Source organism: Pelmatolapia mariae, linkage group LG16_19, assembly GCF_036321145.2.
Source record: "Pelmatolapia mariae isolate MD_Pm_ZW linkage group LG16_19, Pm_UMD_F_2, whole genome shotgun sequence".
Classification (NCBI taxonomy): Eukaryota; Metazoa; Chordata; class Actinopteri; order Cichliformes; family Cichlidae; genus Pelmatolapia; species Pelmatolapia mariae.
In genome coordinates this window covers 67,856,446-67,874,224 of record NC_086241.1, presented here as the reverse complement: position 1 = coordinate 67,874,224, position 17,779 = coordinate 67,856,446, and the positions used below count along the sequence as shown (strand labels likewise).

At 45.3% G+C, this 17,779-nt stretch overlaps 1 protein-coding gene across 4 annotated transcripts in view; it reads right to left on the bottom strand.

Annotated features, from left to right (window-relative positions):
* arhgef10 (Rho guanine nucleotide exchange factor (GEF) 10) overlaps positions 1 to 17,779 on the bottom strand; it is a 43,304-nt gene extending 25,525 nt beyond the window's left edge. The window contains exons 1-16 of one of the 4 annotated variants that reach the window (XM_063500024.1): positions 17,597 to 17,779; positions 11,860 to 11,969; positions 8,176 to 8,532; positions 6,083 to 6,430; positions 5,269 to 5,305; positions 5,081 to 5,169; positions 4,759 to 4,815; positions 4,244 to 4,431; positions 3,790 to 3,906; positions 3,061 to 3,172; positions 2,725 to 2,834; positions 2,560 to 2,637; positions 2,300 to 2,479; positions 1,424 to 1,540; positions 1,088 to 1,180; positions 423 to 593 (exon numbers count right to left, since the gene is read on the bottom strand). In XM_063500024.1, the coding sequence (XP_063356094.1) occupies positions 423 to 593; positions 1,088 to 1,180; positions 1,424 to 1,540; positions 2,300 to 2,479; positions 2,560 to 2,637; positions 2,725 to 2,834; positions 3,061 to 3,172; positions 3,790 to 3,906; positions 4,244 to 4,431; positions 4,759 to 4,815; positions 5,081 to 5,169; positions 5,269 to 5,305; positions 6,083 to 6,430; positions 8,176 to 8,532; positions 11,860 to 11,896 (2,091 nt within the window). In that variant the 5' untranslated portion in view covers positions 11,897 to 11,969; positions 17,597 to 17,779. The remainder of the gene's footprint in view (positions 1 to 422; positions 594 to 1,087; positions 1,181 to 1,423; positions 1,541 to 2,299; positions 2,480 to 2,559; positions 2,638 to 2,724; positions 2,835 to 3,060; positions 3,173 to 3,789; positions 3,907 to 4,243; positions 4,432 to 4,758; positions 4,816 to 5,080; positions 5,170 to 5,268; positions 5,306 to 6,082; positions 6,431 to 8,175; positions 8,533 to 11,859; positions 11,970 to 17,596) is intronic. The other 3 variants (XM_063500025.1, XM_063500026.1, XM_063500027.1) reach the window with 3 other exon arrangements.

The window sequence follows — 17,779 nt, the reverse complement described above, 5'->3', positions numbered from 1 at the left end:
ACCAAGCAAAGACTAAGAGTACTCGTATTTCATTTGGCATTAATGGCTCATTTCACTCTTGCATCCTCTCACTTTGGATAAGAGCAATGCAGCGACTCTGAGAATATCCAGGCTACGGGGAACTCGCAGCCTGCCCCATCCAGGCCATCCTGTAAACACGCCTGTGCACAGATGCCAGAGTGGGTGGCTGAAGACAGTCGAATAATTATACCTTGGGGAAAGCTGGTGTTTTTGTGCAAACGCTGTGCTAAGCCATGCACTAAAAATAAGGTATTCAGTCAGGAGAGAAGCTCCAGTGTCTGATGGCCGCCCACACTGGGACAGAGAGAAATGCCACAGCATATGCTAAAAAAAATAAATCAGCCAAAAGCAAAGTCTCCACCGATCAGTAGACTTTTGGTTCGGCGCAGAAACGTGCAGACCTTGTTGAGGTAGCGCTCGTTCATGGCCTTTGCGATGTGACGGATCTCGCAGCGCTGGTCGGCTTCTCTCTTCTTTTCATTGAGCTTCTCAGCCAGAGTCTCCAGTTCAGTCAGGGCCATCTGCAGGGGCAGGCGGTCCGGGTGACCCACTGGTGTGTTCTTCAGCATGTCCTGATGAAGACGAGAGAAAAAAGCTTTTTCACCTTGTTTTCAACAGCTAATACAATAAAAAACAAACCAGCCGAGCCCTGTTCTGCCCCACTCCATCTTTCTACATTTATATAACACACATCCTCATAATTCATCCTAAAGATTTAAGAATCGATGGAGAGCCCTGCTACGAATTATCAAGCTGTCTTGATTGCTATTAAACTGGTGTAAAAAAGAAAGAAAGCAGCCCAGTGTTCCACATTTTCACTGATATTTTCCTGCAGCAGACATTAATAGTAAATATGCCGGGGCAACGGAAAGCAGGATTAAAAGAGACGAGGAAAGCACGTCTCTTCAGAGCAATTCCCCTGCCTCGCTTTGAGCCACAGCTTTGAAAAACAAAGTGCTCGGGTTTATGAATGCAGCACTCCCTCTGCTGGTGAACACATGAACAACACTGCCTGCTGCACATTGCATTTTACTGCAAAGGAGGTGAAAATAAGAGTGAATTATACCTGCAGCAGCAAAATGAACTGAGGGAATCTCTGGATAGGCTTCATCATCAGGCCGTACAGAGTCATTCGGTCACTGCTGGTTTCCTGACGATGCTGTCGGCGACAAGATGGCCAATCAGTGTAAAGACTTTCATTTTGTAAGAAAATCAATATAGCAATCTGTTTTAATGTGAACAGCTGCCTTTGATATCAGATATATAGCAAAACTGACAATGATAAACAGCTTTATTTATTCAAATGCACAGCAACAAAAATAATGAAACAGTTTTACTGAGAAACAAACTTCCACTCTGTCCTGTAAGGTTAATATTTGACATTAGTGTGTTGGTCTCAAACCTTGAGGAATTCCAGGAATGCCGGTTTGGAGGCGCACGTCTTCCTCACGACTGCCATCGCAGTGCTGAAGTTATTCACATACTCGCGATAGGCGTCCAGCACCATGGACTTAGAGAACTGCACATAAACACAGGGGTTACTTACGGCATCATGTGCTTCAGTTACAGGAAATGACATCATCCAAACCTCTATAAAGATGCACACCACAGCAGTACCATTAAAAATGTGAATTCTCTGCACAAAAAATGAACTGTTTTCACTTTAACTTGTCTATGGTGCTTTAATAAGGTGCAAATATGCTTTTTATAAATTAGGTCTAATAATGCTCATGCTCACAAGCAAAGAGCTGTGTGATATAGTTATGTTACATAAAGATTTACATAAAAAGCTTTTCTTTCTAAGTCACGTTCACCAATGAGCAGTAAAAGCTCCATCAGACGGAGAACTATTTATAGGAATATTGAAAACGATTGATGCTGGTCTGCTGCTGAAAACGGATTTTCAGTGTTTTCGTCCATCAGTTTGTCCAGACTGAATTTCCTGAGTGTTGGCTGATGGAGCATGGAGAGACTCAGACGTCATCCTTTCAACGTGTGAGACAGAAGATGCTCCCTCTGAGGGCCTTTATCGCTTTTTTAGTGGCACAGCAGTGAGAACTTTAGCTTCAGTGTTATTTGGGTAAAAAAATGAATCTCTTCAAGGTTCAAACTCTGAGGTGACATCTTTTTGTTTTACTCTATAAATACTTCAGGTCCAAATAAAGCTTTTAATGTGAAATCCTGTGGTTTTATTATTTGAACTGTGGCGTGTCACATGACAGGCTTTAGGTATCTCCGTGAGACGTCTCTGACAGGAAGTAAGATGGAATGAGCTCACCGACGCCACAAAGACATCCCCAATCATCTCCAGGCTGTCCCACTCCGCCACACGGCTCGCCAGGGCGATCTGGAACAGGAAGTGGCACTGCAGGATTTCACGCACGCGATAGAAAGTCATCTTCAGTTTCCTGTCACTCAGCAGTCTGGGCTCGATCTGCGACAGGGGCTTCTCGTATTGCTGACGATGGAGACAATACAAACTGTAATAAGATGCACTTAAGAACCAAAGCGCCAATCGCCACAGCTGTACTCGCATACCTCTAAAATCCTCTTGAGAGAATCGAGATAATTCTTCTCGCTCTCCAAAATAGATCCCAGGATGCATCTTCTGACCAGCTGTGGATCAAACAGAGGTTTCCTTCACCAGCGAATACACAGAGTCAAGCATAACTGGATTAGGTTAAAGTTGGGAAAGTTACAAACCTGCTGCTGTGACAGAGCCTCTGGTGCTGGACACAGTACTGGCTCAACATTGAAACAGTCCACCTCAATGAAGAGTCCAGACTCCTCATCCTCAAAACAGCCCGACTTCTCTAAAAGATTAGAAACAACAGGAAGTAAAGCACTAAAGTCCACCTGAAGAGCAAAAAGCTATGACTCAGCCTCCTAGAAGCACCAAGGGACCACATTTACAAGATTTTCAGAAAACCTGACCTCTGACCCCTGACCTTGAGGCTGAGGTCACTGAAATTTGAACTCAATATCAATTTGAAAATCCTAGGTAATCATGTATTTTAGTGTAATTTAAGCAGCACATACCCTGACAGAAAGACTTGGTTTTGATGAAGGAGCGTCCCTTCTTTACTGCAGCTTTGGTTTTCTCCAGTCCATCTTTGGTCCCTTCCTTGGCAGCCTTCACCAGCTTTTGCATCTTGGATGTGACAGAATGCAGCATTACTAAGATTTTAAGAGTCCTTTTTAGTCCAGGTTTAGTTTAGTCTGTCTAAACCTACGGCTAAAGAACAGCTGAACCGATCTACCCAGAACAGGAGCAGTGTTAGAGGAGGGATGAACAGAATGCGTAACACAAGACGACAGAAGAGCAGAGGCGACCACAGGAGACAGAAACTGGGACATCAGCTAAAAGCAACGTGGTGCTTTTAAGAACATAATGCGAGATCGAGGTTTAAATGTCACAGACGTCGCAGTCTGTATAATGGAGACGACACAAAGGTTCAAATGCTTGGAAGACGCGGTTGCTGGTGTCTCAGTTTGCTGAAGAATAAACACATGTTACTTTGAAATGTGTCCTTTCGGACGTCCGACGCATGAACATTCAATGAGACAGGTCGACGTGGCAGAAAGGGATGCAAAGGAACTGCTCGCACTCCCACCATCACCACCACCACAAGTTCATTCACGTCACAGCAGGATGAAGGTACCAAGTCAGAAGCAGGACGCCCAGAGTGGAGTTAGCCAGACTGAGTGTGAAGGGCTGGGACTACTTTATCTAGTACAAACACATGAGGTGAGCCTCAGCCAGTTTACCTTCTGCTCGTGTTTCTGTTTTAACTGCTGCAGCTCTACCGTTCCCACTGTGTTTGCCATTAGATCTTTCATCTTTTTCTCATAGTGTTCTTTCAAGCGTGTCAGATCTTGAGAGAGCTAAACAAAAGCAAAGCAAGCGTTACTGGTTACACGGACTGGGAATGAGCTGGAGTCCCACCACGTTCGCCTTCGTGTCGACGTGGTGGTTTTTGAAATAAAGTGATTTTGAAGTGTCAAAACCACGAGGCAAATCATCACAGAGTGCAGGAAGACGACTAGAAGTGAATGGGCTGCATCGAATGCACGAGTGTGCATCGCTGTAAACTGGAAAGAATAAGCACAATAAAAAAGACACTTTCATAAACTGTATGAAAGACACGCTGCGTTATCCCCGCTATCCTGAGCTGCATTTTTAGCGGGCTGACGGGAATAGAAAGGTAATCCTTATACACACATGAGTCTTCCTCTGCGGCGGCTTCCCTCTCATGAAGGCGTGGGGCAGGCCGTTCTCAGGCCGACCTTCACCGTCGCTGGCTTCGTCGTAGCTTTCAAACTCGCTAGAGCTCCAGCCGTTGTCGAGGGAGCTGTTACAGCCGCCCTCCTCGCCGAGCTCCACATCGTCGTAGATCATCTCATCTGGATCTGTACGAATCAGAGCGACTCGCAGTGATACTCAGAAATACTACAGTCTGGCTATGACCCTAAATGGACTTGAAGTTTCATGATGCAGACGAACACGTGAGAAGTCCCAAGCTTCACTGAATGCAACTCTCATCTCATCAAAATATCTAATTAGCATTGATTGGGGACATTAAAGACAATAAACAAGTCAAACAGGAGTTTTTGAGCCTAAATGAGTCAAACGGTGATTTTTAAACGAGAAGAAAGAAGCGAAAGTGGACGGGATCAAAAACAGGAAGCTTGAAACTGAATGTGTGGAATGAGAAAAATAAAGTATAGTTCACAAACCTGTGTTGGAGTCGGAGTTTTCTCTGGGCACATCATCATAAATCACCTCATGTGGATCTGAAAAAACACGTGCGCAGTTTTTACACACCACGTAACCGATGTAGTAACGCGACAGCCAGGATGCGATGCAGGGAGAGAGCTAGAAGACAGGCAAACACAAGGCTGTGCTTCCTCAAACGAACGGGGAAGGAAGTCTCCGGGAATTCAGTTGTGTCAAAAGAACATTTTAAAAAGATGATAGCACCCTGCGGGCATGTCGCAGAGAGATGACACCACAGCAGCACCGTGGTAACTTTGACCTTACTCGGAATTGTTTCCTTACTTTCCATCCATGCGGTGTTGGCAGGATCTGATGCCCATTTTGCCAAAGCATCCTCTTCTCTGATAGGTGGATACTCTTCACTGAAAACACTTGAAGAACACATAAAAACACATTTTCAATGTAACATGTCCCCAATGTTGCTGTCGATGCACTCAGAGATGAGCACAAACGGCTCGCATGCGACTCACCTGTCAGCTGAGGCGTTCCCAGTCCCAGCCAGCATCACTGCAGGGAAAAATGAACTGTGGTGTGAATCCTGCAGGAATTATTTTTCCCAATCAAACATTCCAAACAGCACATCACAGAACTGCAAAGCTTTTCCACACGTGCCACCAGGGGTCACTGATAATTCCACGGATAATTCAACCTGGATATGTTTTAGAGTAAATGTGCTTCCACAAAACTTCATCTGACATATGTGTCTAATTGAAATTCCTTCTGCGTGCTTCTGTTTTCCTTGGAAGATGTCATAACTTCAGCAAAAGGGTCGTACTATGTGCATTCATCACAAAACTGCACAAATGAATATCATGGTTGCACTCTATGGCTTTGTAACATGTAAAAAGCACAAGTATTTCAACATGGTGTGACCTTGTTTAGATAATTACAGTGTAATTAGGCTCCTGGGAATGCCAGGCCACAAGCTTGGGCTCAGTTACTGCAAGATTTTAGGGAAACCGGAAAATCCTTACGGCCAGCACAGATCTTTGGGGAGGGCTAAATTTAGGCCCTACTTCCTTGTGGCAAGGCTTTAGGAAAAACAAGAGAAAGAAGAAAGGACGGGGGGATAGCAGCAGCCGGGACAGCGTTTACGTGTCATAGCTGTGCATCCGTGAGTGAGAGCAGGGAAAAAGAAAAGTAGGGATTAAAAAACTGCTAGGGAAGATTCAGTTATGGATATAATTTGATAAACATTTGCTTTAACCCGGAAGCATTCGCTCTTAATTTAGCAGCGTTTATTAAAGTCTCCTCCGGGTTTCCCCTGGTGCTTGTTTCATTTACCATCTTCATCCACGGAGAGGTGTCGAATGATGACAGGTGTGGTGTAAGCTGGGGTGATGAGCGGTACTCCAGAGGGGGTCGCATAGCCACACGGCACAGGCACCGAGTACCCCGAAGCGATGCCAGCAGGGCTGCCGGGAGGATCCTGGCCGTCTGCCTCTCGTTCTTTGGGCTCTGTGGGCGAGGGGGTGGGAGAGGCGGGTCCATGCTGCTGGTCAAGCTGCTGCTCCTGGAAGGAAGTGATGTCAATCACAGAGTAGGGGTTGACTTTGCCCTGTGAGGAGGAACCGGGGGCGACGTGTGGAGCGTGAGCGTCGCTGACGGATACTTTCTGGCCTTCACTGACTGCTGAGGGAAAGATCATACAGTTAGCTGACACAGTTACAAATATAGTTACAAATATAGTTACATTTAGACAAAGATAGCCTCAAATTATTATATTTATTTGACTATATGAACTCGACTACTGCACACATTAGAAATGAGCATTAAAAAGCTTTTAATGAATGAAATCTTACTTTTTCAGAGCTGTCTGATCATTTTGGTATCTCTCAGTTGTTCATATAAACATTATTCATTATTTAAATACTCGGTTAAACCCATTTCTCCTTCAGAACTGCCTTAAATCTTCAACAAACTGCTGGAAACATTCCTCAGAGATTCATGGCTACCACATCCCAAAGAGGCTCTGCTGGATTGAGATCTGGTGACTGTGGAGTCCGTTTGAGTACGGTGAACTCATCGTCATGTTCAAGAAACCAGTTTGAGACGATCTGAGCTTTGAGACGTGATGTGGTCTCTGTGCTCACAAAGGCACAGCCATGATCCACACTCCGGTAAGATGTGGTGTTCAGACGATGCTCGTTTGGCACGACGGGGCCCAAAGTGTGCCAAGAAAATTTCCCCCTAGCCGCTCATAGAAGGCAGGATGGATCCATGCTTTCATTAGATTTCCTGTTCTGAAAGTCACAGCAGACATAGAGACTCATCAGAACAGGAAATCTTTTATTGGTGAGCCTGTGTGAATGGTGGCCTCAGTTTCCTGTCCTTAGCTGACAGGAGAGCCACCCGGTGTGGCCTTCTGTAGCCCATCTGCTTCGACGTTTGACGTGTTGTAGTTTCAGAGATGCTCTTCTGCATACCTCGGGTATAATCAGTAGTTATTTGTGGTTACCGCTGCCTTCCTATCAGCTCGAGGCAGCCTGGCCAATCTCCTCTGACCTCTGGAATCAACAAGGCTTTTTCTGCACTTACAGAGGAGCAGCTGAGGCTCAGGAGGAAGAGCAGGTCGTTCACTATGAAGGGTTGGTGGTTTGATCCATAGTTCCTGCATCGGTTAGATTAAAAGGTAAGAAAGCACTTTGAGCACTCAGAGTATGAAAGTCCCACGTTTCCATTTAACTGCTGCTCACTGGACATTTGCTATTTTCCATCTCTGTTGTGGGAAAATTCCAGTCCAACCTGAAACAGTTTAGATGTTCACACTGTGGGCACGTTCCTAAATTCTCGAGGTGACTGCTGCTGTGATTTGGCGCTGCTTTTATGCAGCTTTGGTTAAAACTGCAGTGGCATTGTGCAGCAGTGAGCAGTGCTGAAAGAGTAAGTATGAAAACCTGAATGGGGGAACATCACGTAGCGTCTACGCTAAAAGACTTCTGCATGTATGTGGATCTTGCATCTCTCACGAGTGCAAACGATGCTCCAAAGCTGAAGTGTAGTGCAGTGGGAACATCTCTCATCATATTTCAGAATGACTGAGAATAAACAGAGCCCAGCCCGACCGCTGCTGCTGTCATGCCCTTCAGTGATAAAAGCCAGAACATCTCCAGCTACAGGCAGCCAGATATACAAGGTGTCACCAGAGAGACAGACTGCCCCACTTTACAATCTCACTCGCGCTGGAGCTGAAGGGGCGTGAGCAGAGCCAGATAAGGTACGCACAACATGACAGTGCAATGCAGAGAATCTTTGTCACTGCCAAAAAACAAAACACATACTCGAGGCATTGTTTGCACTTAACTGATTTCCAAACACAACTTTAGTTGGAAGGACTCTCCGTCCTAAGGAAAGGCCAGCACTTCTGGACCGCATACCTGTTGCTGCAGGACGTGTCTCTGTGTCATCATCCAGAGGAGGGAGCGGAGGTGGAGGCGGTGGTAAATCATTCTCCCTGTCATCAGTCCCCTCAGCAGCAGATGTCCCTTCAGCTTCTGCTGCTGCGCCACCTGCTGTGGCAACTGTTCCATCTGCTGATGATGGAGCTGCGGAGGAAGGCACTGGGGGGTCCGCAGTGGGGAGGAGGTCCGAGCGTTGGCTGTTCACAGTGCTGTCCTTGTTCTGATCCCTACTGACGGGGAGCGCGGGCGGCGGGCAGGCAGCCTCGGGGATGTCGTCAAAATCGAAGGGTTCCCCCTCATCTTCATCTGCAAAAGAGATGTCACCTGCCAACACTGGACAGGTTCCAGATGTGCCAGGTGTTGGATTTTAGTTAGATTTAGAGAATAATAGATATCGCTTTATTATCTTATCATGTAGTGCAAAACTCTGATGTGACAGACACACTAATTATGAGTTTACCACTGTCAGCTAAACACTTTTTGACTGCATGATAATAGTAACGATACTTAAAGCGCTGCTTTAACATCTGTAGCATCATGGGTGGTGCTGCAGCTCTGAAAAAGGAGGCTGAGGACACAGATACGCTCTGGGTGGCATTTGAAATCTGCAGGACTGAGCCACATACAGACTTCTAATTAAGGATGGGCTCGACTTTATTGCACAAGCTTTGGCATCGGGGATTGGCCAAAGCAGCACATGCACTGGTTTTACAGCAAAAACAAACTGGGGGGTTACAACGCACAGCTAGCATTCAAAGGCATTCACATCAGAGCGCTCAGCTGACAGGAAGGGAACTACAAATATCTTTCCAGTTTCCACACTGCAATTAGGCCAGCAGGAAAGAGAGCTGTTACTCCCTTCAGCGAGGGCTACAGCCTGAGTTTGTTCATTATTCCTGATCTGATGAAGTGAAGGAAGAGGTTTAGGAATGCTCAGCCTCCATTAGCAGGCTTCAGCTCTAACATGGATGCAGACAGTAGGTGGGATTGCAGTAAAAAAAAAAAGAGAAAAAGAGTATTTTTATTTCAGAAGTCAGTGCTGGTGAAGATATGAGGTAATACTATAAATAGGCTTTACAGAGCTTGTATGGGGCTCTGCTTCTATCAGAGCCAACATGGTGAAGGGTTTCTGAGAATCATATTTTCTCCCACTATCACAGTTTCTCTCAAATACCACAGATTCTTTGTGATCACTCACACATCTCGTCACAGCCAGCACGGCTCCGTTCACTCCCAGTCTAGAGTTTGATTTTCTGTCTCATATCCCGAACAGGGTCGCAAAGAAAACAGAGCACGGTCTCCTGTGTGACACGGTGAGGCCCCCCAACAGCACCAGAGGCCGAAATAGCTCAGCTGGGAGAGCGTTAGACTGAAGATCTAACGGTCCCTGGTTCGATCCCACCGCCACAGTTTTTATTCTTTGCTGTCATGTTTGAATTCCCAACATTTACACATACTTCTTTGATCATTGTATAGTTACTGCTTACACACAGTCACCATCTAATTAACCACATTCACCTCCAGGCTAGTGGCCAGCTAACGGGCTGAACCCTAACTTTGGTGCACACAGCTGTGAATCAGGCTCTGACAGGTAGTTGTTCCACCTCCTCAGTGTGAGAGAGAACAGCCTGTGATTAATGTTCCCGCTCAACTTTGTCAACCTGTGTCCATCTCCACCCACGGCTGATGGCTCAAGAAAACAGAAGTGCAAAGAGCAAGCATGGGAACAGAGATGCTATCTGCCTGTTTCCATCGGTGGAGCTGAATGCCGTGATAAGGCACGGACAGCCTTTGGAAACACTGGAAATTAGGATGCATGATCACATGCTAAAAACTGCATTAATCTGCACTTTGGTGAAACACTCGACCGTGTCAGAGTTCGTTTGATTGGATTTTGCCAGAGCGATAATCACAGCTGGCCATTCAATAGTACATCTGTAACTGTGGGCCGAGGAGGTCATTGATAGCTGGCTCGGTGAGTGGCTGTGCATGTCAGAACAGCTTACTTACAGACTGTGCACACACACACACACACACACACACACACACACACACACACACACACACACGATTATCATCTAACGTCTACTTTCAGCTCTTAAAGGGAAATAAAATCTCCACTTTGAAGAGTTTCTTTCAACTTTGTAGTCTTATAAAAATGCAAAGTTTAAGATCACTGAGATATATACATATATATACACACATATATATATATACATATATATACACACACACACACACATATATATATATATATATATATGTGTGTGTGTGTGTATATATATATACACATATATATACACACACACACACACACACATATATATATATATATATATGTGTGTGTGTGTGTATATATATATACACATATATATACACACACACACACACATATATATATATATATATGTGTGTGTGTGTGTATATATATATACACATATATATACACACACACACACACACACACACACATATATATATATATATATATATATATATATATATATATATATATATATGCAAATGTGGCAAGGAGGCGAGCTGTTCACCCTGACAATATGGATGTTGTTCTGAGGACCCCTCAGCTCCATAGCGGTCTGCTTAAATGACTCACTGCTTCTGTTTCGCCCCAGCAACAAATCGAGCGAGCGGCCAGCTGGAGACGAAGGATTTCTCTGGCCTGCGTCTACCCCGGAGGCTTTGTGTGCCTGTGTGCGCGCTGCTGCATCAGTATTCTGCCTCATACTGAAGCACATTGTCTGCTATTCACAGTAGCGCAGCACATTTTACTCTCCTTACTCCCTCATTCCTCCGCCCACGCACGCTACAGCGGTGGATGAGCGGAGGAGAGGAATCTGCGCTGTTGACTCGAGCTGCACAGCTTCATCAACCTCTGAGAAAATCATCTAACCTTACCATGACCTGCAGAAGTGATCAGCTGACCAACACCTGCAACCCCTGTGAAACAAAGTTTCCTCATTTTGGTTAAAGTGGATGTTTTTATTCATTTTCTGTCATACATATATACCTTTATAAACTATGACAGCTGTGGAATTTTTTAATGATCCCTGTGAGCCAAGCTCTTTTTTTTTCTCATTGGATTTGGATGATGTCAAAGAGAAAGGATATCCTTCATATAGTGACTACAGAAGCTCCACCCACCTGCCTTTCAAACTATCTGCTTACAGAATAGAATAGCCCGTCTATTGTCATTGTACATGTACAACGAAATTGCCAGGGACAGCCAATCACAAAAGAGCTAAACGAGACGGTGGTCTTTCAGGACGAGGCGCTAAAAGGAAGTGGATGTTTCTTAAACTCAGCTCTCTTCCTCAGTGTCTCCATTGTCCTGTCTCTCATCTCCCCTCCCCTCCCCTCACCCTAAACGGTTGCAGCAGATGGCCCCGCCCCTCCCTGAGCCTGTTAAAATGAGTTTTTCCTTCCCACAGTCACCGAATGCTTGCTCATAGGGAGTTTTGATTGCTGAGGTTTTGTAGGGCCTGTTGTTGTGATTTGGCACTATGTACATAAAATTGAACTGACCAACTGAGCTAACCGGCCCATGAAAACAACACTTTCCACCATGTTTACCAGTTTAATGCATCGAGGAAGCGGACACATGCAAATCACATATGAAGGACGAGGATTTGTTGACTTTACTTTCAGGAGGTGGGGGAGGAAAGTCTTCCATGTCCATGCTTACTGCTCTTCTCCTGCTAAAGCTCTTCAGACATCAGCACGCAGAGGCTCAGTTACACCAACGCACATTCCTACAGGAGGAAAGGACAAATGTCATTACAGTCAGTTTAAGGAGGCTCATACAACATTTTTCCAGAAAAAAGAGAGTTTGGCATTTCTAGGTCAGCATATGTGAGCCAGTCGGTCCACAAAAGACCAACCACTTGTTATTCAATGTTACTTAATCAAAGCGGCAGACAGCAGCGTGGCTGTGTTGTCACGGTCTGCTACCTTTTGTACCAACATCTGATTCTGAACCAAAGCTAATTCAGACAAATGAAGACTGAGTGAAAACAAAGGAAACACTTGTAAAGCTCCCGGGGAGAGCTGACGCCGGCGTGTGTTTACGTGTGCCCGACATTCTCATATGCTAATGCTGCGTGTGTGTGTGTGCGATGCCATGGTATACACAGCCTGTGCTACCATTGTAATGGACACATCACACCCTGCTGCGTGTCCACGAGGGAAACAGAGGCTGTGGAGCTTTGCAGCTAAAGCAAAGTTCATGCAAAGCAGGATTCGGCTTAGATTTGAACTCATTTCTTTGGTTTCAAATACATTCAGAATGCATTACACGAGTCGACTATCAAAAACTCACTTTAACGCTCCAGGATGTGAAATATGTGCTGCTGTAAATTAAAACCCAGGCAGGTTATCATGCAGAGGCACAGGTCAGTGTGCCACTTCTGTCTCAAATAGCAATTATCAACCACACATTTTGGTCCTTATTAGCATGCTGAGGCAGGAGACCTTTGGACCTGCTTGAACATGAGAGACATTACATTCCTGAGCAGCACAGGGTTCCTGTCTGATGTGCAGCTTTTATCCAGAGGTGACAGTTTCTGTCAAATGTCTCTACAAACAAAGCTGAGCTATTTACTGGACGTCTACTGTGCACAAGGACAGATGACAGTGTGGTGACATCATGCTGTGGCATAAAGCAGGCATTGTAGCGCTGTGTGTGCACCATTCTCTATCCATGCGATCTCCACAGCCAGCGTAGGTTCACAGCAGTCTGCTTCTGACTAAGACAAACGTGCAGCACAGCAGAACAGAAAACAAGAAGGATAACTCATTCTGAGTCTCAAAGCTTGTTTTGTCTAGAAATAATGTGAAATCCTCTCGCTTTGTCCTCCACTCTGTTCACTGGGCACAAGGCCAGGAGAGAGGACCTGTCTGCTACGGCTAACAGTGCTAACACAGACAGGTAGGCTGCACTGAGCCTGAGGAGGCCCTAGCCTTCATAATGGAGTACAAAGAGACAGGCAGACGCAGCTGCAGCATTAAAATATCTTACATCTTTAGTCTCTACTGTGCTGAAGAACAGTGATACATAATGTTTGTGTTTTATCTTTTTTTAATTATCATGATATGAAATATTTTTCTTAGACTGAATAAAATCATATCAGCAATTGTCACTCGTGTAATCTCAGTGAAAATTAAAAATAAGAACAATCCAGTGTGATCAAACTGAAAACAACTAAAACTCTGAATCTTTATTTTTATTCCAGGGGGTTCGTACTTGGGTTTCCTTCTTAGTTTCGTGAGTCAGCTGTAACTGCTGTGAGCAGGTACCTACACGACAAACACGCTCGTAACTCGGCTGACACATTTTAAAGTGAGGAACTGTCAGCCGAAGCCAAACAGAAGCTTCAAAGGGTGACTCATCTCTCCCGTTAAAAGCATTGTTTGAGGTTTAGGAAAGCAGGAAAAGGATGGAAGGGAGAGGAAAGGGACTGAAACGTGTTCTTCTTCCCCCAAAGGCACTAAAGAGAAAAAGTAGACTGGTTAAAAAACTTGTTACTGAAACACTTTCGTTTCTCATGTTTCTGTTTATTTGTAATATGTGTGAGTGAAGCTGATCTTTTCTCGGTCAGCCTGCAGATTCCTGCATTCCTCCCTGCTCCTGTAATTACTCCCAGTTTGGGCTTTCTGCTTGCTTTTGGAGGAAAACTAAACACATTTCCAAATTACACCCTGCGCTGCTTGCGGTGTAGCGTGACTTCAAATGCGGTCTTCACCAAACAAGCACCTGTCTCACCCGTGAAGATGACCTGTAGCACAAACACAACATGACATCTGCAGCTTTGGTCACCAGCTTTGGACTGAGCCACACGAGCTGAGTGTGCGTATCTCACAAACCCTCGCTGAGAGGCCAAATACAGTCACAGTAATTAATTTTTAATTGTACTGCTAATCTATTTGGTGTTTAATTAAAAGGCAGTGCATTGCTGGCTTATCTCCGAGCCGTGATTTAAGGCAGAGTGGAAGACAGCAGAAAAGGTAAAATCCTCTCCACAGTTGATGATACACTCAGCTGAGCGTGTCATTACATGCTGGGGTGGCTGAGCAATGCTGCGCAGACAGGAAAACAGTCATATGGCTTACAGCGTAATGCAGACAATTTGCTCACCTGTGTGCTCCTAATAACCTGCACATGCTACATAACAAGCAGCACGTATGTTGCATACAGCAGAAGGCCGAGTGCAGAGGATTAACTGTGACCCGTGTTGAGTGAGACACCACAGCTGTCTTTGTCTTGATCTTAATTTTAGAATTACATTTCTATTAAATCGTGTTTCAAACATGTGAAACTCTTATAATCTTATTAACTGAAGCCACACCCGACCCGTGTCCATAGATGAGGCAAGGTTTCTTATCATGCACTAATCATCTACAGAAATGAAAGAATGGCTGAGCGGACTTGCATTTAAGCATGGATGCTTTTAAACACAGATTTATTATAAAAAAGCCACTAACCCAAACACAGAGACCAATCAAAAATGTGCGACGCTGAGAGCTCGGCAAGAGGTTTGCAGCCGAGTCTTCTAGTGCGCACTTAAAGACAAGTGGCATTCCACACAGGCTGAAAGTCATAAACAAAGCCTCGGGGGAGCGGGTGCTGGGAGAGACAGGCGCTACGGGTGTCTGAGCTTTGCTCTGCAGCTCTGGGCAGAGCATCCTTCTGTTCGGATTACTGAACACAAGATCCCAGGCCTGCAAAGAGAGGCCCAGCAGTCTTAACAAAGTACTCTAAGATGTTTGTGGGGACGTTCAGGGCGCTGCAGCATGCTCTTCATGATCAGAATTCAAGAGTAACAGCAGCGTTAAAAGGATGCTTCTCACAGGTATTATAGATCACTCTCATTAGCACACTTTTAACACAGCTTACTTATACTTTGAACCACACGGTAAAAAACAAAGTGATGAGCATCCAGTAGAGCACCGGGGCTCACACAGTATGGGGGCCTCGACAACACCACCCACTCCAACCACAAACTTGGAGTCCTGACTGCTGGCAAGTTGAAAGCTCGGATCAGATCCGCAAAGGACCGAAGGAAATTCACAGGCACATGTATCACTACCACAGTAAAGCAAGCAGTCCTCCCTACTGCTCACATGGCACACTCCTCTCCTCTCCAATGAATACAACCTCTCCTCACAGCACTGCAGGATAAAACCCACACAGAACACAAGAAGATAAGTCTGGTGATCCCCGTCAGCTACCACTTATAATTATAAATGCAGCGGCAGTCGATTGTAGGGCGTACACTTCAATAATCAGATGCACGGGGCCGCAGGACTTTCATCTGATTACAGACATGATTTATTGGGCTTGCCATAATGATGCATCACCCTACCATACAGTATGTATGAAGCGGTCTTTTGCAGGCCTGACTTGCAGGCAGATTCTGTTTTTAATAATACAAAAAGCAAACACTGACATGGCCCTGCCAGCCTGGGAATCACTCAGCAAAATAAAAGACTGCATTATATTTCAAACGTGGTGTCCATTTGAAGACAGAGACCGTAAAGTCTTGGCTGTCACTCGTAACTGGTCTCCACCCACCCAGCGAGCCACACCAAAGCTCCGAGAAGCCAACATGTCACCAGAAACACACTATTTAGTGAGCGGTGATGAGCAGCCACTCTAAGGCGCTTTTGTTAACTGGCTGGATTTCAGATCTGAAGGAATTTTAATGTGAATAGAGCAGCTCAATCAGATTACAATAAATGACCACAGGAAACCACACCACTCCTGATCATCAGTGGGCTATGCATGGACTTGAAAAGGGTGGAAACAGTTCCCGAAGCCAAGAATATGAGTGACTCTTAGCTTTACTCATCCCTGGGCAGCTACGCATGCAGTCCGCAGAGTCCTGAGCTACAGCTCATCTCACAAAGCACGGTGCTATCGCACAAAGGAAGGTAAAGCTCCCTAACAAGCCAGCGCTGTGTCAGTTTCTCTCGTCCACCTGCACGAGAGCAGCGGCCTTTCTTTCCCAGCTGTTGGCGAGCTATGCTGCTAATCCAGGTCCCGTCTCGGTGGATGTTTGGCCGAGTTGTGGGTGGACAGTGACTCCATAACTGCCTTTCTAAAAATGAATGGTATGCTCCTCTGCACAACCATTGTGTGCTCTGGCACCCCCGAGCTCAGTCACGGTAAACAGTAGCTGCTATTGGCAAAGCGGCGCTACAGGCTGCCCTGTCACAGTTACTTAACGAATTCCTGGTGTTTCTCCATTAAAACGCACCTGTGTTCACAGACTGCTCCGAGCACAGGTGAGGACACTGAAGTCTGGCTGTGCTCTGTGTTCTCATGTTTGTGGCAAAACTGGCTGTGATCTATAAAAGCATCTTCATAAAGGACTCTACGTGATGTACACGACATTAAGTGACAGCAGGCAGTTTAAGCACAGTAAAAACAGCCCACACTGGTGGAGCTATTAAGCATCTGTATTTACAGGCAGGCCTCTCCAGTTATTTGCCAAACAAATTACCAGTGGAGACTCTTGTGTGCAAGCATGTGCATGTGTGAGCCTTTCTTCCACCTCACCCTCGTCCTGGCTGAATGAACTGGACATGCACGACACTAGACAATACAAGCAGTGATCAAAGCATTCTTTGTATTTCAAACCATCATTGGAGATCTACCAAACCTCGGAGGGTTCCTTGAGGAACTTGACTTTTGTAGTGCAGATAGGCACCTACCTACTAAACCTACCAAAGGCCAAACAGATGAATTAAAGTGAGGTTTCACAGCCTGCTCAGACCAATCTTCCACTTGGCTGAAGCTGTGCAGCGCTTTCGCTGAGGAATGCTATGCATGACTACTTGGATTTGTAGTCGGCCGCTGCAGCTCTGATTTATCCAGTTATGAATGATTTTTCGGAGTGTCAACTCCACGGGTGGTGCAGTGTTTTCAGTCCACATTTTTGTGTTCATAAAGCTGTTTATTATCAGTTCTCTCAAACCTCATCATATCAGTCCTAAAACAGCAGTAAGATCAAAGTAAGAAGAAGAAATGTATGAAAATATTACACGGCAGCTCAGAAACTTGGTGAATTCTTAAACAAACACAGAGGAGAGTTTGTTGATATAATTCTTGTTCTTAAAGCAGATCATTTCCGGATTAGGGTGCACTAATTGGCATAAATGCGCATAAAAGGCGCATTAGTAACTGTGTTATTGCAGGTATCTGACAGGGTTTGGGATCTTCTCCGTGGAAACTGACACGCCACGTTATAGCCAACATCTTCCAACACACAGTTTCTGCTTCAGGCTGACATCACTGCTCACTTCACCTCACAGTTATCGGGACACATTTGTCAGGGATATTCAGAACTTTGTGAAAAACCTACAAATGACCTCAACTCACCGTTCTGTGACGTGCTCCCAGATGAATGACGTAATCCTTTCACAGCAAGCGTTAAACGCAAAACATTTCAGACTCCCGCACAACTTCAAACCTATCAAAACATCCACTTTTCGTCCTTTTTACTTCTCTCCCTTCGGTGCAAGCTGACTTCATCCATGAAAACCCTCTCACCCCCCGTCTCAG